The 21,428-nt window shown below is 37.4% G+C and overlaps 1 protein-coding gene across 2 annotated transcripts in view; it reads left to right on the top strand.

Annotated features, from left to right (window-relative positions):
* The first annotated feature begins 394 nt into the window (after positions 1-394).
* CUL3 (cullin 3) overlaps positions 395-21,428 on the top strand; it is an 89,071-nt gene continuing 68,037 nt past the window's right edge. Inside the window, exons 1-2 of one of the 2 annotated variants that reach the window (XM_072961743.1) lie at positions 395-769; positions 18,364-18,561. In XM_072961743.1, the coding sequence (XP_072817844.1) occupies positions 704-769; positions 18,364-18,561 (264 nt within the window). In that variant the 5' untranslated portion in view covers positions 395-703. Of the gene's footprint in view, positions 770-18,363; positions 18,562-19,792; positions 19,856-21,428 lie in introns of those variants that run through there. The other variant, XM_031677950.2, reaches the window with a different exon arrangement.

The following is a 21,428-nucleotide window of genomic DNA, read 5'->3' as shown; positions in this document are numbered from 1 at the left end:
AGCAGCCACCTCCGCCCAGGATCCGGTCACCAACACTCCCCTTTCAAAAAGTCAGCTTACTCCTCCCGCCCTCAGTCCCGCCCCTTTCCCACCTCCACGCCCCGCTTGCCCCTCCCACTTCCCCAACTCCCTGTTCCTCTCCTCCTCTCCGGTTGCCCCCTCCCGCTCCCAGACTTCGCCCCGCCCCACACTGGGCCGCGCGCTCGCCCTCTTCTCGCGAGATCTGAGCGTCCCCGCCGCGGCCGCCCGCCTCCCCCTCCCATCCTCCCACCCCCCTCCCCCCAATCTCTCCACTCTCCGGCTCTCCTCCCTCCCTCCTCCCCCCTCCACCCTCTGGGCCGGATCTCGTCTCGCTGAGGCGGAGGAGGAGAAGGAGGAGGAGGAGGACGTTCGGCCTGCGCAGTGAGATGTTTGTCCGTCGCCGCCGCCGCCGCCATCGCGGAGGAGCGCGATAAAGGGAGCCGAGCCGGGCGTGAGGGGCACCCCGCGGAGCCGCCGCGCCAGCGCAGCCCCCCAGCCGAGCCCGAGCCGCCGCCGCCCCCGCCGCGGCCGCCCAGGGGCCGGCCAGCTCCCCAGCCCAGCCCGGGGGCAGCGCCGCCGCCGCCTCCCCCAGCGTCGCCCCTTGCCTGCCCGCCCGCCTTAAATGTGACACCGGCGCCTCGGAGTGCGACCCGAAGCCGCCGCCGGGGAGGGGACGAGCACCATGTCGAATCTGAGCAAAGGCACGGGCAGCCGGAAGGACACCAAGATGCGGATCCGGGCCTTTCCGGTGAGTCTCTTCTCGGCGCCTGGGGCCCCGGGGCCGGGGGCCCGGCCGAGAGCCGCACGCGAGGCCCGGGCTGAACTCCCCCAACAGGCCGCAGGCCCGGCCTCCCCTCCCCCACGCCGCCGGCCGCAGGGCGCGAGCCTTCCCGGCAACCGGGAGGCGCGGGGCTCCGGTGCGGCCGCCCTCCCGGGCCGTTCCCCGCGCCCGGCGCCGCGCCCCCGCCCCGGAGCTGCGTCTCGGGTCGCCCCGCTGGCGTCGGCCGCAGCCGGGGCCCCTTCGCCCGTCCCAGCACCTCCCCACGTTCCTGGGGGTGTAGGCCCAGTCCCAGCTCTCCTCTCCGCGCTCGGTTCCCTGGACTCCCAGCCCTGCAGGGATGGGGACTGTCGAAGTCCTCCTCGTGCGGGGCGTGTGTGTAACTTTTCACGTGGGGCTTCGCTGCGGTTGAAAAAATAACCCAGCCTAGAAGATGGCCAGCCAAACGTTTAGGATGATGAAGGGGACTGTCCTCTCCCTCTCTCCCTCCTTAGGAAGGGCTGTGCCCTCATCTTTCCCCCGACGCAGTGACAGTGGTTCCACGTAATGCTCTGTAGTAATACACTAATAACATCGAGTGTGTTTATATCATCCACAAGCTTCCGAAGCACTTTACAAACTCTTGTGCAGAAATTGCCTTGCCACTCGAGAAGAAGCAAGCGAAAACAAACTAGACGATGGAGTCTCCATTTCTTAGCCCTGGAAGTCCAAAAGAATGAGTAGTCGCCACCCTGAGTTGCTTTACTCTAGGCTTCAGTGACAGCAAACGTATTCTGCTTAGAAACTTTCTTTTTTAGCATTTCATTGAGTTATACGCTTGCAGTGTTTAGTATATAGGATATAACTTTGGATGTCGTATCTGATTTAGGTAGCCAATGGCAAGCAATTAAAATGCACTGTTGGTAGAGAAACTGGACATACTTGCTCATGTCGCTACAGTAACAGGTACACGTCAAGACAGACAAACTAGCAATTGGACGGAAGATTTTAAAACGGTAAAACTAGAGAAAGATCTTGGGTTTCCTTTCTTAGAATCATGAACACTTTATATCCTGTGAAGGGGAAGAGAGGGTTTGTACTCAGTTTTTAAAGCGTGCTCTTTCTAAAGTGTAGTTTGCAGAGAGGGAGCATTAACAGTTGTCCTAGTTTGAGTAAGAAACAGACTCGGAGAACTTGAGGACCTCCCTGAATTCTTCAAATTTAAAAGAAAAAAATACATCTGATGCAGAATTCTGAACTTGTAATAACAAATATTAATGTCAGTGTGTAGCGACTTCCTGCTTAATGTACATAAAGGTAGGATATACTCAGGAGAATGAAATGTTTTGATGTTAATTAAAGGAGTTTTGAATTTTTTGAAGTTTTTCCCTAAGTGAATGTGAGGAACTACAAAGAAAGTAAGATATGTTGACAGAAGAGCACTAATGAAGTTCACTAGCAACTTTTCCCTCATAATGGAGCAATGAACTGGGTTTATGAATTTGTGAGTAATGTTAGTTTTCCTACTAAGTCAGTTCTGGACATTTTTAGTAGAATCTGTAATTATTTAGAATTTTAAATAGTTTTATACTACAAGATTTTTAGGAAAATTTGCTATTCTTGAAGTCTGACTTTTTCTAATTCACATTATTACTAAGATGTGGAATAGGTCACATTTGACACCAACTCACTTACGTTAATACTCTGATTAACCAGCAGTATCTTTATCTATGTGTAATCAACTCTTTGAGCTTGTGATTTGCCTGTTCCTACCTGTCCTCTCATTCCTTCATTCATTCAACAAATACTGAGGACTCTGTGCCAGGCACCGTTCTGGGGGCTTGGGATATGTCAGTATAACTTGAAAGACCAAGATCCCTCCTTGCTAGATCTGTATTGTTGGGAGGAAGTGGTGGGGGAGAATTTCATTATTCCCTTAGCTGAAGATACTATTATGTGACAGGTTACCACACAGTACTGATTTTTTTTTTAAGGAGCATTATGGTCATGAGCTAATTTGAACCCTTTTGGTCTACAACTTGTTGCCCTCAAAGTTTTTCTAAAATCCTTTAATAAAGTTTGTAAGTGTCTAACATTTGATAGTCATCAGTGATTAATATCTGCTAATTTTTGAAACCATAAGTTTTTTTAATTTGGTAAATATTGACATCACTGATAAGTAGTTTCCACTGAAAAAAAACATTGTATTTTTTAATATGTAAATCTTAAAGTCATAGTTCCTTGAGCCCTCATTAAGGATACATACATACATACCTCAGTGGGGTGACCTTTCACTAATATATTTGGTAAATGTTTGGGTACTTATAGACCTTCAGAATTTTTCTTTTCTTCCCGGTTAGCGGTCTTATACATAACTATATTCTGCATGGATTGCTAGTCAGAAGTAGTAAATGCATATTATTTCATAAAGAAAATATTGTTTATGTGTATTCGTATGTACATACATACAACTATTGTATTTTACATTACCATCTGAGATAATGTAGTTACTTTAAGGGAAATTGTAGTTTAACCGAAGGTCTCAGTTGTTTGTTTCAGAGTGTTTTATAAAATTGATGTGTAAAAAGTATAAAAATATATTTTGAAATTGTTTTATTTTCCTTGAAAAATAGTAAGTAAAGGTACAGGGTATTTTATACATGTGTAAGCCTACTCCAGGTGTAGTCCCATCAGTAAAATCAGGTTCTTTTTAGTGCGTATATTAAGTTTGCCTTCCTCACTGATCACAAGAGTAAAAGTTATCCCATACCACAATTTTTAGCGAAACTTGAATTTTAAGTAGATCTTTTTGTAAGATTTTAAGAGAAATTCGATCTTTTTGAAATGAAAAAGTGAGGAACTTTCTGTATGTACAGATGGTGATGAAGGACATGTTTATTTCAGTTTATAGTGTTCCTGCAGTGGACAAAATATATGTCATTTCACATCTTTTTGGTTTTTTTGGTACCCAGAGTAACAGCAAGGGCCACAGAACTTTTTCAAGGAAGGAAGCTGTAGTTGTGAAACTGGAAACTATACGGATTTGGACCAGAGAATGCTGCTCCAAGGAGTTCCTGCTCTTCTTTCCTTGCTGTTGCCATGTGTGTCACTCCTGAGCTTTTGTTCCACTATGTGGGGTTAGTTGCTGTCAGGTGAACCTTTTGTCCTTATCTTTGAGAAGCCATTCCTCACCATCGTACTGTCCAGTGTTTGTCCACATGAGCTTGAAAAGTTTGATTGGATTGAAGAGGATATGTTTGAATGGAAATACTGGCCTCTCTGATTTGCCTTCCTTGCTTAGCCTTCACAGTTTAGGAGGCATATTATGAAAGTGAATGTCTTTAGACTGTGATCTAGAAATGTCTTCAGTTAATTGGTTTATAGAAGCTGCTAAATCAACGAATCTCTCGTTGTGATGTCCACGCCATAATTCTGAATACGCTTCACGGAGCACCACCTGTGTGGCGTGGACAGCTAATGATGTAGACGTTGCTGTTACATGGGACCAATAAAGTGACTGACCGTATTAGAAAGTTTTAAGATTATTTGGGATGTAAATACTTAAGACCACAAGAATTTACCAACAAATGGGGATAGTTAATGTTTTTATTCTTCCTAGCTACAGTGATATTTGCTAGATTTAGGGGAGCAGCTTTGATCTTCAGAGTAGGTTTCTCTTCCTTAGGGAAAGTAATTGTTGCCTAAAACTACCTGGGCTATACCTCCAGGAAGGCTGAATAATAGTCTCGGAAATCGCACAGAGTTGGGTATTAACCATAAGTGTGTTTTTCATTCTGTAGTATTTTCTTGTAGGGATAAGGAGTCAGATGTAACATTCATTACAGTGTCGCTTTTACTTAGACTGATTTTTTTTTACCCTGTTTAATGGTCTTAGGACAGGCAGCAGTGTTGTAGCTGTTAGTACCTCTCTGGCTTTAGAAGTTTAAAATAAAGGGATAAAGCAGTTGTCTATAAAGTGTCTTTTTTTTTTGGTCTTAGCTCCCTAGAAAGTAGTTCAGAGGAGCCAAGAAAATTATTAGTACCGAAGTTACTGAATTTGCAACAGTTCTGGTAGTATAGAATAAAATATGAGAATTTGACCTTTTAAATAATACTGTAGTCATAAGGGCAGTTCATTCAAACAAAATAAAATTTCCCTTGTTTGTACATCATTCATTCACTATGGCTAAGTAATAATATCATTTCTCTATTTCAGCGAGATTGTATAATTAAGACTAGAAAAAGTAGTATGTCTTCCCTGTGTTATAAATTGGGAGATCTTAGAATTTTTTGCTGATATTTTTATTCAAGATTATCTGGGTGTTCTTTAACAGTTTTGTTATATTTTTATAAAAATTACCGGACAGTTTGTAGTTTTAAGTAATGCAACTTTGGAAATGATTCTCGTTTGTCCATTGTTAAGTCAGCATGAAGTAAAGGTGCTACTATCACTTAGATAAAATATGAATTACAGTTAGTGTCTATCAGTGTATTGTGAAAACTATTTAGCTGTAGTCTGCCAAAGCTATGAATTCATTTTAGTAGCTTTTCTAATTATAAAAGTTATGTGTATTCATGATAGAAAACTTAATAAATATCTAAACTTATAAATAGGGAAATAAAAGTCACCCATAACCCTTCATCTTTTGGAAAAAAGCAATATTAACATTTTGATATGTTTCCTTTTACTCTTTCATACGTGGGTGAGCACACAGTAAAATTGAGGTGTGATCTTTTTATATGCTCCCTTTTAAAAAATATAGTATCTTACTATACATGTATTTCCATGTTAAATATATTGGAAACATGATTTTTAATTTCTACATAACTCATTTTCTTTACCCATTTCCCTACTGCCAGTATTTTGATTGATTCCAGTGAATCCATATTTTCTCTGTTACAGATAATGCCACTGTGACTATTTAGGCACTTAAATACTTGAGCCCATCCATGATTATGGAATTACTGAGCTAGACATAATTGATATATATTAACAAATTGACCTCCAGAAAGATGGGACTAATAGTAGTACTACCTATTGAATGATTATCATGTGCCACATGCTGTTCTCTGTGCTTTGCATGTGTAAACTCATTTAACTTGCACAACTCTGTAGAATACTACTGTTATCTGTTTTACAAAAGAGGCCTTGAGAGGTTAAGTAGTTTGCTTCAGGTCGTTTTGCTTGTAAGTGGCAGAACTAGGATTGTTTCTAACCCAGGCCGCCTGGCTCTAAAGTGAATGCTTTAAGAATTAATTACACCTCTCAAGGTTGTATCACTTTTAACTTCTACTGTGTAGCAGGTCTTAGCGAACATATTATGTCTTTAATTTCATAGGTGAAAAAATAATGCTTTAATTTGTATTTCTTTGCCTACTTGTAAGAATAAAGCCATAGATAGTCCATAGAGAATTTTCATTTAGTTTTTCATCAAAAGTATTCAACATATGTTTTAGAAGTATGACTAAAAGGTAAAGACTGAGAGCGTAATAGTTAAGCATGTGGACTTTGGACTGCCAGCGTTTGACAGCTCCACCTCTTTCTAGTTGTGTTATCTGTAACAAGTTACTTAACCTCATCTAGCCTCAGTTTCCTCTTCTGTAAAATGAGAGTATTATAGGACCTACCTTACAGGGTTCTTGTGAGATAAAGAAAATAAAGCATTAAAAGAGCACCTAGCACACGGTTAACTATTGGTAGTTATGCCCGCATTTAGCCATGATTATGCCACAGTTTATGCTTTTTTTTTTTACCACAATTTGAATGTTATTTTTGCAGGTAGTTTTACTGGAATACTGTATACTTATTTTAGTGATGCTGCCATTTTTTGGTGCTTTATTTTTAGAACTTACATTTTGAAAAGCTTACAGATTCAACTTGTGAACCACACTAAAAAATCAGTCTCAAAGGATATAGGTCTGCTCTGATTCAAGAGAATGCTACTTGGCTCTTGGGAGGTGGGGAGTAGACTCAAAAGAGAAGTTTCAATAATGATTCTCACATGGTCATTGGAGTAAGTGTAACCTTTGCAGAGTTACTTTTTTGAAGGAGTAAACACTCATTTGGTATGTGCATTCTAATATGTACATTGTGTTCATCTAAAAATACGTTTTGTTTTTCTTATTTCCGTCCTTTTTTCTTCCCTTTCTCCTCCACCCTCTTTTTTTGTTTCACTCATCAACTAGGCTGTTGTCCCTGCCCAAAGCTTGCATCACCCTTTTGAACCACAAAGTACTTAGTGTTTGACATAGTGTAGGTAGTTAGTGAATGATTAAGTGAGAAACTAGTCCTTAAATAAGTCGATGCAGGTATACTCCGAGATGTTTGAACTCTTTGCAACTACAAGTGAAGCCTTAAATTGTAGGTCATTAGTGATCTGAAAGGTGAGTCAGCCTCATCTCCTAAAACAACAACGACTTGAAAGTCAAGGCAGTATGCCGTGGCGGTAACCTTGGATTTCCTGTCAGAAGACTTAATCTCATGTCTAGTCTTTTCTGTTTACTAGCTGTACTCTGCATTTCACTCCCTTCACCGTGACTCCTTCCGACCAGCCTACAGCCCTCCTCCCACTGCAGACTGACCACCCTGTATCATCAGCCTGTTTGGGGAATTTTCTTTACCTTCTTTTCATCTGAGGTTTGGCTTTGCCTTGAGGATACAGGCTCATCTTCTTGAATTGAGGTGTCTGTTTCCTTATAATCCTTGCATCATTGGGCCTAGGTGCCATTTACTGCCACATCTATCATCCTCTTTTATGGCTTGGGCTCTTGTGAACTACTCTTTTGAGTGCTTCTTGTGACCGTCTCGTAATTTCTTAACACATGCTCCCTTAGTCACTGAAGACTTTAATACCTTCTGCACAGACGTTCTTGCTAGTTTAGATCTTTATCCATTGCATGTGTGGCAGAGTCATTCATTTATTTGTTTTAAAATATATTTATTCAGTGTTCCTGCTAGGGGTCTGGCACTAAATACACAACGATGATTAAAGAGATCTGGCCTTTTCTATATTACAGTGATCTTCACTGTGTCTTGGAGCTTGTCATCCCACCACTTTGGACATCTTTTAACTTCAGTATTACATTCTTTCCTAGCTCTTTATGTATTAGGTGTAGGACTTGAGCAGATCACTTACCCTCTGTTTCCTCTTTTGTAAGAATGAGAAGACAGTAGTACCTACTTCGTAAGGTGGTTGTAAGGGTCAAATTAATACATGTAAAGTTCTTAGAATAGTGCCTAGGACATAGTAAGCATTATAAATAAATGCAAGCTATTACTATTAAATTATTCTGTCCTGCTTGTTGCTTGTGTCCTTCTCACATTAATGTGCTCTTAGATTTCAAGAAGACCCCTTTCATTCTCCCAAGCTGTGGTGCCTGTTACTAGTTGCCACTTTTTTCCTGCTACCTCCCCAGAGCAAGGCCAGAAATATCAGCAAAAACCTCTTGAGTCATTTCACTCATCTGCCTTCACTGCTCATATTTTTTAGATTGTCATGCACTCCTGGAGACAATTCCGAGACTGTGGTCTCTAACTTAGCTGGACTCTGAGTGCCTCTGAGCAATTTTTTTGTGTCCCTGGTAAGCTCCCTCTCCACTTTCTTACATGAGCTATTTCTCACTTTAATCAGAAGCTCTTAATTGAGAATTCTCTTACCTCTCTTTTTCAAGAAGCTTAGCTACTAATGTTGTCTTGTGTAAGTTCCTTCAGCTTTCTTCCTTTTCAGTTATATTATTCTTTAACCTGTATCCTTACTCATTCTTGACTTCTTCCCTCAGGTCTCAGATAAAGAAGATGTTCCTTTTTCTTTCTTCCCTATCATGGCAACTACCATACTATCTGCCTTCATAGCCAAAAATCTACAAAAAATAGTATCTCCTTTATTAGAACATGGCTTTTTTCAGAGGAGACAGCAGGGCTTTTTGTATTGATCTTTGTCAGTGCCACACGGTAGTATCCAGCAGTGTTGAATGAATGAACTGACAGACTCTAGTTTTTCTCATCTTTAAGATGAGAATTTTAGCAACCTTTCTCACAGATTAATTGGGAGGATTAAAAGAGATAACGTCAGAAAGTGCTTGCTAACAAACAGTGGCATCCGTCAGAAGAATTTTCTAATCAGAAAGTCAGTAATTTCAACTAAAAGTAATGTATTTCATATAGGACAGTTTTCTCAAACTCTTACAGGGTCTCCAGGGACCCAGGAGGTCTAGGAGGAGTGTAGTAGGTATTTTCAAAAATCTCCCTCTCTAATCGTTTAGAGCAGTTTATACTTTGCTCTTTGTATAGAAGATTTCATTTAAAAAGTTCTCTAACCATTGCTTTAAAACCACTGTCATTAATCCAGGCTTTTTAAAGTCTAGAAGAGTCCTACTTTCCCAAGTTGATACAGTTAATAGGAAATCGAGAACTGATCCTCTAGTTGCCTTAACCCCTAATCCAGAGCTTTTACTACGAGAAAGCACTCCTTTATTTTTAAGTCATTTTTAAAGTTGAAAATGTAATTAAGTTTTCTTAACTTCACTTACATTTATTCAGTAATTGAAAAAGGAATGGACCTGAATTTGCTCTTTAGATGAGAAAGGTTACTGCTAAGCAAATGAATAGACTTTAAAGGAATATCTTTTAGCTACTTCATGAAAATATAAGATTCTTTAGAGATGCTTTTCTATAAAAGCAAGCCATCATTGCTAAGAGGAATTCTTTAACATACTGATTGTAAGTCATTCTTATCTAAAGCTCTTAACTGAGTGACACTTAGCCTCTTGAGTTTGCCCTATCCTCTTGAAAGTAATCATGAAAAATTCTTTTTCACTTTTCTTTTTCAGTTTATTAATAGTATGAGATGTTGCTTTATAGAATTAGTAACTACAACTTGTTAAAAGTCCACCTTGTGTTAGGCTCTGTTTTAAGCATTTTGAACTATAATTATCTCAGTTCCTCACAACAGTCTTCAGATGTTGTTACTTCATAATCTGTCCAGGGGCTCAAGAGAGACATAGTAAAATGTGTATGTTACATATACACCTAGGGAAGGGCAGAGCTGGAATTCAGATCCCAGATGTGTCTGACTCAAAAATTCATGCTCTTTCTATTACACCACAATGCCTTAGTTATTTTCTGTGAAGAATTTGCTAGATTCTGGAGTATTTACTTCCTTAATAGGAATATATTGGGAAGTTAATTCTGAGCTTGCCATTTAGATGACTCCCCAGGGACAGATCCAGGGCCCCTGAGGCTTACACAGTGCAGTGCTCTCTTTATGAAAAGAATTCAAAATTAGTTTCCCGACCTTGGAAGGAGCTTTTGCAAGCTTAAGCTTCATAAGATTCAAGGTATATGCACTTCTCATAAGGAATACAAGTTATAAAAACTTTGAATCAATTGAAGTCTGTATTGTTCAGTAAAATTTGAGTATATAAGTTGCTTAAGGGGTCCTAGTTTGTATGGACTTGGTTAAAGCAGTCAAAATCATTACCCATAAGGAAGATATATTTAGTGACGTATTTCTAAGTTAACACTTTTAAAATTTTTAAGTTAAAGACCAATAATACACGTTTTGAAACTTTTTTCAGTTGTTAGAAAGTTATCTTGTTAATTATATGTTTAGAAAAAAGTAATTCCTTAAAGTTAATATGTTTAAAAACGTTAATATAACCTTTAATTTTTTGTGTCTTTCAGAATATGCTAAGTAGTAGTAGGTTAAATAATGAAGTGAGTTTTGAAGTACAAAGATCAGATACTGTAATTCACTTTTCCTCGTGGAATATGCAAATGAGACATGAAAGAAGTGTATTCTGATGAATGTTATCACTAGCCAAATAAACAAGTAATTTGTTTACTCCTATTTTCATATTTTAATTTTTAAAAGCTAGAAAGGACTTCAGAGAGGATCTATTCTAATGTTATTTAATAGATGGGGAAGCATAGGACTGGAGAGGGTGATTTACCCAACTGCTCATGACTTGAATTTATGGAAGAACCATGACTAGAAGCCTGATTTTTGGTTAAAAGCTCTTTTCTCTAGAACAAACTGAAATAAGCAGATAGGCTAAATAATTCAGTGTTAGTACTAGGCTATTCAATTATAAAATGATTTCTTAATACCAAATACCTAGGTGACTTGAGTTGACACAGTGTAACGGAAGGATACTTAGCTAAGGACATGTGGATTCCTTCATTGCTCTGAAAGATCATGGATAAGCTACTTAGCCTCAGTTTCCTCATTTGTAAAATGAAGAGATTTTAATTTGGGATTTTCTTAGGCTCATTACAGCTTTCAAAATTTCAGTCTAGGAGCTGAATTCTTATGTGTTCTCCTGTGGCCTAAAACATTTTGTATGATTTTGCAAAAGTCACTTATCTTTTCAGCCTTAGAATTCTCTTAAAAATAAGAATGGTGTATTTCAGTGTTGATTGTTAAATCCTAATATGAAGTAGTGGGAAAGTTAGCTGTGTTCTTACCTCTTTCTGAGTAATCTGTTAGTTTTAGAGAAATTTTGAAATTTGATACCAGGTTTTTGTAAAAATTTCCTATTATAGACCTTTGCTGTCGTATCACATTTGGTTTAGTTAGGTTCATTCAGAGACAAAACTGGCAATTACACTGTTTCACTTTTTTTTTTTCTCTTTCTTTGGATTGTGTGTAGCTGATACTAGTAATATTTTGGATTTAGTAGTATGTTGGGAAATACGGCACATGTTTTTATTATTTTTAAAGTGTTGATCTTGTAGATATAATAACTAATTTACTTAATAGTGAGGGTCTGTAATTGTTCGAAGAGTTCTAGTCAAGTTAAATATTGTATTCTCTGGATAAAAGATATTTCATGGTGCCCAGTAACATCTCTTTTATCGGCAAAAACAGCACCAAAAGGACAATGACAAACTTCTTGATTTAATGAGAATACTTAAGATTGCATCGTATTTGTTGTGGTCATCATCAGACTATGAAATGTTACACATGCATTTTTAATATATGCAAAAGTCACTCGCAGAGATATAGTTGAAAGAATATTGTTAAGTACTTTTAAGTCACTTGTGACTTAACTGGACTTTAATAGGCTAATCTGAAAGCTTGGCCTTATGTCTTTGACAGAAGTTTTCTAGATTTTCTAATTGATTTTTGAAAAACCTACTCATGTTGAGAACTGAAATGCAGATTAAAATAATTGAACCTTCTGTTGATGATGTAGCTTTCTCATAAATGTTGCTGTTGTTATATAGTGATATGAGAGGCCAGTTGAATGTAGATCAGACTTAGTTTGATTTCACAGCATTGTCCCAGACTAATAGGCTCTTCTAATTGATAATCTTTTTCTCTTTCCTTGACATCAGTCATTACTTTTGGCAGCACAATTCCACTCCCATCTTATCCTCACTTTTAATCAAGAGAAACCAGTTAACCAGACATCAGCAGGCTTAACTTTATGTTCAGGTTTAAGTCATTACATAAGGTCAAATGTCTCTTCTGTGTAGTAAAGAAAAAAAAATTTATTGAGCAAGTGTTGTGTGTCAGATACTTTCACAAACTTTCATAATTGCCACATAATACATCATCTCCCATTTCCCAAGCAGATGAGGAAAGTGAAGTTTGGAAAGTTAAATTAACTTCAAAGTCTGAGTATATTCCACTGAGCTATTTTCCTCAAAGCTTGAATCTTTGGCTATATTTTTGATGCCTGAAAATGTTTAAAGATTAACAGTTGGATAAATGGGATTATTGCTGATGTCATAAGTCATTGCATAGCCATTGGTCATCAAATAAGATCATCATCATTATTAGCTATAACTGGACTGCATTCAAATCATCTAAGCATCATGCCATGTATTGTAAAGGATACAATAAAATAAGGGAAGAGAAGCAGTATATTACTCTGAGGTGCTTATAATCGGGAGGAGGGAGCGTCCTTCTGTCGTTTATGGCTTAGTTGTATTTGTCTAGAATATTGCCATTCTTCAAATATTTGTACCAAAGCAACTTTTTTGAGGCTGAAACTCAAAATTAAGATCAAGCATTTTTCCTTGTTTATTTTTTTTCAAGCTGTGTCATTCTGAATTGCTTGGAATTTCAAATTCTCACCCTTTTCCCCCACCCACCCTGTTCTAAATTTCTTATAGAAAATTATTCACAGGGGACTAAAGACTTCTTGTCCTTTGTAGTGGATGTGAAGAATACAGTTCTCTTCATTCTTGTTTTAATTGGCTCATGCTGTAGTTCTCTCCAACTCTTAGTAATTACAGAACCTTCAAGATGTGTAAGTATGTAATAGACTGACATCCTTTTAAATGCAGCATTTTGGAAGTTATGTTTTTATATTTTAAAGTAATGTAGATGAAAAACCAGAGATGTTTGTCAAAGAAAATAAAGATTGTTAGTGTTATTTTTGTTATTGATACTTAATAATGAGGGAATTATAATCCTGGATTAGGAGAAGGTAAGGGGTGAAGGTCACTTTTAAATAATAAAGTCTTGATTTGGTTTCTGAAAGGTCTCACTAAACCATGGGCATTTAAGAATACTCAATTTTATCTTTCCTTCAAAAAGAGCTTTTTTTCCTTTTTTTGCTAAATGAATTTACTTTGCTGAACACTTTGTAACTAGAGCTTCTCAGGGAAAGAATACAGTACATAACTAGTAATTAGCAGACATTAAATAATTAGCAGACATATGTGTGTGCACATTTTATCATTTTATTAATTTAATGAAGGATTGTTAACCAGATCCCTTCCTGAGTAAGTCTTGCAGCCTAAGTAAGTAAGTTTCATCGATGGGATTAAAATCCTGCTCAGATAATTTGGAATATTACTTTAAAAGACTGTTATTACTATTACTCTTAAGAATGTACATAATGTTAGGGTCTTTAAATGACTTTCAGTGAAGTATATAGACTGGTGTTTTTACAGTTAACATATTGATGACATTAGAATTTAACGTTTAGTCCTTTTAACAGTCATTAACAGTTAATGTTGTGTTCTTTGTCCAGGATCGGTGAGAAATTAAAGTTCATCAGTAACATAATTATGTTGCTGCTGTTGTTGGCATGTTCACTTGATGCCAAGACCAAAGCGTGTATATGTAGGAATTTGCACTTTAATTTCCTTCAGTGTATTGTTTTTTAGGCCTGTTTGATTTAGGGAAAGATTGTAGCTTATGGATCTTCTGCTGAAGAGCCTATTCTAGCCACCATTTTCCTCCTAGGTAACATTTATTAATAAAATTAACGATTAAGCAGTCTTCTGAGGCATTTAGTTAGGTGAATGGGAAAACCTGAAAATACTACTTAATATATGAAATTTGAGAGGCTTTTGCTTATACATCATTGTACTTTATTTCTATTTAAAACAGATATTTCATTATCTTAAAATTAAATTAATTGCTATAATAAACTCAAAATATTTTTCCATATCACTGTGCTTAGTAATTCAAATGTTCATGTTTTCAAAGTTGTGTTGATATAACGTGGGTAAAACAACATTCCCCAGACATTTGTTTACAGCCTTCTAAGTGACATTGAAGAAAAATGCACAATCCCTTAAGTATCTCATAGTCTAATTGAAGAAAAAATTTCACAAACAGATAATTGTGGAGCAGAATGGAAGTGTAGTGAGACATATAACCCGGGTGTTATGAAAGAGCTAAGAAGGAGTCGCTAGCTTTGCTTGAGGAGGTCAGGGAGAGATTTTTGGAGGATATGACACCTGAGGTGTGCTCAGAAGCCATATGAAGAATCAGCTAAAGAAGAGGCAGAAGAGAGGGTATGAAGAAGACCCACGAGGGTGGTGTATGGAGGAGAGATGTGACAGTGGACAGGAATAACCATTGGTTTAATGTTGCCAGGGAGTAAGTGTAAGACAGGGAGTAGTGAGTGAAAGCTGAAGTTAGGTAAGTAAGCAGAGACTAGTTCATGAAGTGTTATGTTTCTTTTAAAGCATCCCCCGCCCCACCGTCCGCCACTGTTGTTAATGAGAGCTGGGTTTTGAACAGGGGCATGCTGCTCGTATGTTTATTTTAATGATGATTTTGAGGAAGATAGATTCCAGGAGGTTATTAGACTTCATGATGGCTGGAAGGCTGTTGCTGTTGCCTAGATACAAGTTTTAGGACAGCTGTATTCAGGATGGAAGAATGGAAACGTATGTGAGAAATACCTTGGGCCTGATGTTGGGTTGTGCTTGATGATTGGGTGAGAGGATATAAGAGAGAGGAGAGAAGAAAAATTAAGGCTTATGCTTCCAGCTTGTGTAACTAAGTGGTTTGTGTTGCCACTGCTGAATTAGAGAATGCAGAAAGAAGATTTGGGTAGGTTTGGAGAGTGAGTTTACCAGGGATTTGGGGCAGGCATAAATTTGATCTGTGTCTGGAGCACTTGGTTGGACATGTCCAACAGGTAGTTTAGGCTTTGCAGGAACATCTAGGTAACAGTATAGATTTCGGAGCAATTAACATGTAAGCCAGTAATTTATCTTCTTTGAGATGTGGACCAAAATTCTTGGGAAGTCTGATAAGAGCTAGTGACACACTATCCAGAAGAGAAGTGTGTATATATTGTGTTTGCAAAATTTTATATGCAGTTTTAGGAGACCCCAGAATCTGTTGCCAATCTAGAGCCTCATAAATTTTGGAACCCTAAAAGTGTGAGTAGTAGTTGTAACCATGATAATGAATGGAAATGAATAGGGATCCAGTGTAGAGTGAAAAGAACCAAGGACAGAGCTCTGGGGATTAAAATGATGTAAAGGACACTGGATGAATAGGAGAGAATAAATAGAGGAATATTGTTTCTGAAAGAAGGCTACATTTTACTGACTTGCATTGAGTATAGTTGTGCTCCTAACGTACTTTTGTTTTAGCTATCTGTTTATTTGCTAAACTTGCAAACTGTTTCTTTCTGACATTTTTTGCCTATAGAGAGTTTAGTAGATTCTATCATTGTTGGTTGATATGTGAGGGATTACACAGTAGTCCTTCGGTATCCGTGGGGGATTGGTTCCAGGACTCTCATAGATACCAAAGTGTGAGGATGCTCAAGGCCCTTACATAAAATTATATAGTACAGTTGGCTCTGTACCTGTGGGTTCTGTGGGAGAAGAGAGCTGACTGTACTGTGCCCTAGGCTGGGCTAAATTTTATTGACACTCACATTTAATTTTCATGATACTCTCTTGAGATAGCTACTGTTATTAATACACTTTATAAATGAGGAAATAAAAGTTTAGAGGAGTTAAGTAATTTTCCCAAGGTCACATGGCTTGTGAATTTAGCAAATCCACGATGCAAATCCAGGCCTGTCAGACAGCAAAATCTATTTTCTCGACTAACATACCATACTATGTTTACTAAGATAATCAGTGATCACGCTGTAATGCCACTTTACCCTATAAGCGCCGTGGAATAGGAGGTGAGTCCAGTGGTTTGGACTAGATTTGAGAATATGAGTTCTGATTCCAGCTGTGTGATTTGGGGTAAGTCATTTAATGTCTCTGGGTTTATTTTCTTCTCCTTTGTTTGACAACATTTGCACCTGAGCAGTCACCAGAATAAACATTGTCGTCCCGTGTGTTCATCTCTATCTACAGAGAACAAATACTGAGGAAAGTACTACGTATAATCTGAGATTTTAAAGTAACTTCTGATTTATGTTTGTGAGAAATGATTCTTTTATTATAATGTAAGAGTATTTGTACAGTATTTGAAGCCTCTTAGTTTATATTTTTAAAACTTTAGTTTCTCATAGAAAACGAGTAAAAACCTTTTTGTGTGTTTTCTAGCTTTCATGGGATCTTATGTCATAGAGCCTGAAAAGGTCATTTGAAGTTTTGTTCAACTGCTAGCAGTATAGTTATCTCTGGGGTTTTTAGTCCACATTAACTTTGCTCTTTCTTTGAATTTGTTTTGAATATTCTGTTTCATATGTTTGTTATTTAACATCAGGGGTGGTGTCTTTGTCTGCCTAATAGCCCTGTACATATCCTGTCAGCACATTAAAACCACGTTGTGCATGTGTGGAGTATTTGAGGCCATCCTTATCACGTTGGCTTGTGGCTTTAATCTGTGAAAAATTGTAAATAGCCACATTTTATTTATAGTTTATATAGATGGTGTCCTGTTTATCAGGATATTGATGAAAATAGGTGGTAGTTTAAATGTTAGAGTTAATTTTCTTAAGGCCATTTCGAAGAAGTCTCTCATAGACCTGGATTTGAATAAGATTTGAGTAATAGGAAAGAAGTTGTTCTCTAAAGAGTTCCTTTTTCAGCTCTCCAGAAAAGATGAGAATAATGACTCAGTTTGAGTCATGTACTTAAGAATCCTCTTGACTGGGAGTTGAGCTGGTTTTTTATTGCTTGAGCGACTACAAGAACTATTTTGCTTACATACGCCTTCCTCTTGACATTCATATTCATTGGCTAGGACTTGGAGGGGATTCCTTTTTTTTTTTCTTAATACCACTTGATTGAGGTGTGATTGACATACCAAAAGCTGTACATATTTAATGTAGGCAATTCCATGAGTTTGGAGGTAAGTATTCACTTGTGAAACCATCACCATAATCTATGTAGTAAACATATCCATCACCTCCAAAAGTTTCTTCCAGCCTTTGGAGAGGATATTACAAGCTTAGTAATTTTTATCCATTTCAGGTCAAAAGTATGTGTGAATCTGATGAGTACTTGGTAGAGTGTTTTCCCAGGTTGTAAACACAGAACTTACAGGTTTTATGTGGCATAAAAAGGGCTACTTAGTCGGAGATTAGTGAAAAAATCAGTCAACAAGTATAAGTGCTTGTTATATACCAGGTATTATTTTATTGGCTGAGGGATTCATCAGTGAAGAAAACCCCTGCCTTTGTGTAGCTGACATTTGACTGGGAGGAGGGAGGCCAGGACAAGAAATAAAGAATATGAGGTTGGAATATGAGAGTCACTACTAGGAGGAGGCTGCTATTTTAAGTAGAGTGGGCAGTTAAAGCTTCATTTTAAAGTGACAATTGAGCAGAGTTTTGAGGTTGATAAGTGAGACCGTGGAATCCAAACGGAGAAATGAGGAAAATAAGAGAATGCTAGGTGAAACAGAATGTGTGGTTTTATTGTTGTTTTGTTTTGTTTTAATTGCAGATCTTCTCTTGATCTTTAATTTGCTAAGGAGCTCTGCAGACCTTCAGGAGAGGAAAATAGTGTTCATGTGCCCCATGTTTTTTTCATCATGGAACCCTTTCTGCCTCAGTATCTCTCTGAGCTTATATTCTACTAAATAAATGTAGGGAAAAGATGTCTTACACTTTTGGCTAAAGCAAGTATAAACATCAGGGCTTATGATTTTATTTAAAGTGGAGGGTTGTGCTGCAAATAAGAAAGAAGGGAGATCTTAAAAGGATTTTTTAAAAATTGCTTATATCAGCTCTAAAAACTTTAAAAATGTATCCCTTTATTTCTGTTAAAATAGATTAACATCCTTGTAAGTCATGCAGATTATGATCATAGCCATATAATAAAATATTTACTGTATGGACAAATACAGAAAGATTTTCAACCATTGGTTTTTTTTTTTTTTTTGTCTCTTTCTCTCTTTTGGATATTACAGATGACCATGGATGAAAAATATGTAAACAGCATTTGGGACCTTCTGAAAAATGCAATTCAAGAAATCCAGCGTAAGAATAACAGTGGTCTTAGTTTTGAGGAGCTCTATAGAAATGCATATACAATGGTTTTGCATAAACATGGAGAAAAGCTCTACACTGGACTAAGAGAAGTTGTTACCGAACATCTCATAAATAAGGTATCCAACTTTAAAGGACTGTTGCTAAGTATATTGAATCTAGAAGTATTATTTTTAAAGGTTCCAGGAAGTCTGTAGAAATAATAATCAATTAATAGCTGTATTATAAAACTTCACTAAAAACTTAAAGTCAGCTAAACCAGAATTTTTGATAATTGAGGGGAGGTGAAGTTTGTGATCTATGACAAATACAACCTTGGAAGCTTTTAATTTATAAATGCTTGTTTATTAATATGTTAATTACAGATTATTCTTTTTTCTTAAAATGCTTAATCAGCCCATTTTAGCTTTTTCTACTTCCTCTGTATATTTAAAAATAAAATAAGACTACATTGTTTGAAAAATAATGTCTAAGACTTTTCACCAAGGGAAATTGACTGTTCATTTTAACTGAGTTTTATTACAGTGAATGTGAATTTTTTTAAGACAAATTAGTGTTGGACTGTTAACATTATAAAATGGTTCTTTTGTTCCAAAAAGATGTATTTTTTTTTTAGAACAAATGTCTTTATAGAGCAAACTCTTCCACTGCAAGTATGTCTTGCCTTAAGATTGTCAGATAAAATGTGAAATACCACAGATAAATAAAAACTTCAGAGTTTTTGTGTGGTATTAGGGCCTTTGTTTTTTAAATTTTATTTTGAAAAAAATGGAAAAGTTGCATCAGTAGTGCAATGATTTCTTATATTGTAGATTTATCAGTTAACATTTTGCCACATTTTAGTCAGTCTTTCTGTTGGTAAATGTTATTACTAATCTTGGTATTATTATTGCAGAACAATTAGAAAGTAAGTTTTAGATTCATTTACCCTCAGATACATTGGAATGTTTCTCCTGAGAACAAGGAAATTCTCTTACTTAACCAAAGAACAATGTTCAAAATCAGGCAGTTTAACATTAATATAAAACTGTGATCTAATACGATCCACATTCAAATTCACCAGTTGTCCTTTGTGGCAGTGATGTCCATTATAGCAGTTAGCAGTTTTGTTTTCTGATCCAGGATCCAATCCAGGATCACCCACTCAATTCCTCAGCCTTTCTTTGTCTTTCAGCACATTGACATTTTTGAAGAGTATAGGTCAGTTGTTTTGTAGATTGTCCCTCAGTTTTTGGTTTGTCTGATTGTTTCCTCATGACTAGTTTCAGGTTATGCATTTTTGGCAGGAATAATACATAAGTGATGTTGTGTCCTCAGTGCATCACATCAGGAGGCACATGATGTCAGTTTATCCCATTATTGGTGATGTTAACTTTGATCACTTGGTGTCCGCCAGATTTCTCCACTGTGAAGGTACCTTTTTTCCCTTTGTAATTCATAAGTAATTTGTTCAGATATATTTTGAGACTGTATAAATATCCTGTTCCCCAAGAAACTTTCATGATGATTTTAGCATCCATTGATGATTCTTGCATGAATCATTATTACTGTGATGGTTACAAAATAGTCACTTTCTATTTCTACTCTTCCTTCTAGAATTCTTTTCGCTTAAATGGGGTTACATAAGCAGGTAGCTAGTATCCCGTGAAGCAAGATGATTGTGTTCTTCATGCATTCGACAGTTTTTTGTTAAATACCTACTATGTCCAACTTTCTAGAAAAATATAGTAGATGTGAAGAGATTCGATACTGTCCCTTCCTGGGTTTGTTTTTGTTTTTATTCTGATGTGAGAGATGATTCATACATTTAGGTAACAATGTGAGACATTATATAATTAAATGGCAAATGAGTTGTATAGACAATAAATGGCTTAGGAATTCAAATGAGGGAGAGATTACCCTGGGCTGTAAGATTTCATGGGAAAGGATGAAATTGAGCTGAGCCATGAAAAATTTGAGCTGTAAGTGAACAGTGTGGAAGGAGTCCCAGGATGGCAGATGTCACATGATTAAACAGAAATAAACTTAGATGGTAGGTAGAGTTTGACTTAGGTGTTTAGTAATTTATGGGGATTAGTGGAGTATAGTGTTGCAAAGTTTGGGAACAGATTGAAGAACAACTTAAATGCCAAGCTAAGGAATTTGGACTTAACAGTGGAGATTTTATTGGAGGTTGTTAAGTGGATGATAATGTGACAATATTTTAAGATGATTAAGATGAGAATGATATAAATGTAGACTTGGGGGGGTGTGCTACGCTAGATGCAGAAGAGCTGGAAAAGTCTGCAAAAGGCTAGAAATGAGTGGTAGTGTCAGAAATTCTGAAGTAAGACTAGGCAGAATTTGGCTACTGGGAGAATTAAGGTGTCGCAAATAGAATTATTGTGAACTTATAGTGGAAAACTGATTTGGGATGAGTAGAGGAGATGACAAATTTTGTTTTAGATTATATTGGAAATTTTTTATAGTTAGAAGGCACCTTAGGAATCATTTTACGTGTGAAGAAATTTGAGTGTGAGATGGTAATAAGCTGTCCAAATAGAAATATGATGTGTTTGGAGATATACAGGTTTAGAGCTTGGGCAGGAACTGAAAATTAGAGATCAAGATTTGACATTTGGTAGCACGTACTGAGAAATACATGTTGAAGTTCAGAGAATGAAAATCCCAGAGCCAAGGGATGACTCTTCAAAACTATGGTAAGTAGGTGTGGGAAATGAAGACTAATTTAAGAAGCTTGGCGTCAAAAGAAAGAAGGAAAGTAGAGTGGGAGAATTTTGCTTAAAGCTGTTGAAGGGGAGAAGACTGGAGCAACTGAATTTTTGGTTGTAGAGAGAGCGTGGAATTGAACAGTGGAGAAGTAAAGGTAGAAGAGGGGCGGCTGGCTGTCATTTGCCAGAGATTCTATAGGGCATAATAATGATCCCAACTAACTTGTTTACTGTGTGCTAGGTCCAGTTCTAGTGCTTTTAGGTGTATTAACTTA

This window comes from Vicugna pacos, chromosome 5 (genome assembly GCF_048564905.1).
Source record: "Vicugna pacos chromosome 5, VicPac4, whole genome shotgun sequence".
NCBI classification, from domain to species: domain Eukaryota; kingdom Metazoa; phylum Chordata; class Mammalia; order Artiodactyla; family Camelidae; genus Vicugna; species Vicugna pacos.
Note: the sequence above shows the minus strand (reverse complement) of the source record. Positions and strands in the feature narration are given on the sequence as shown.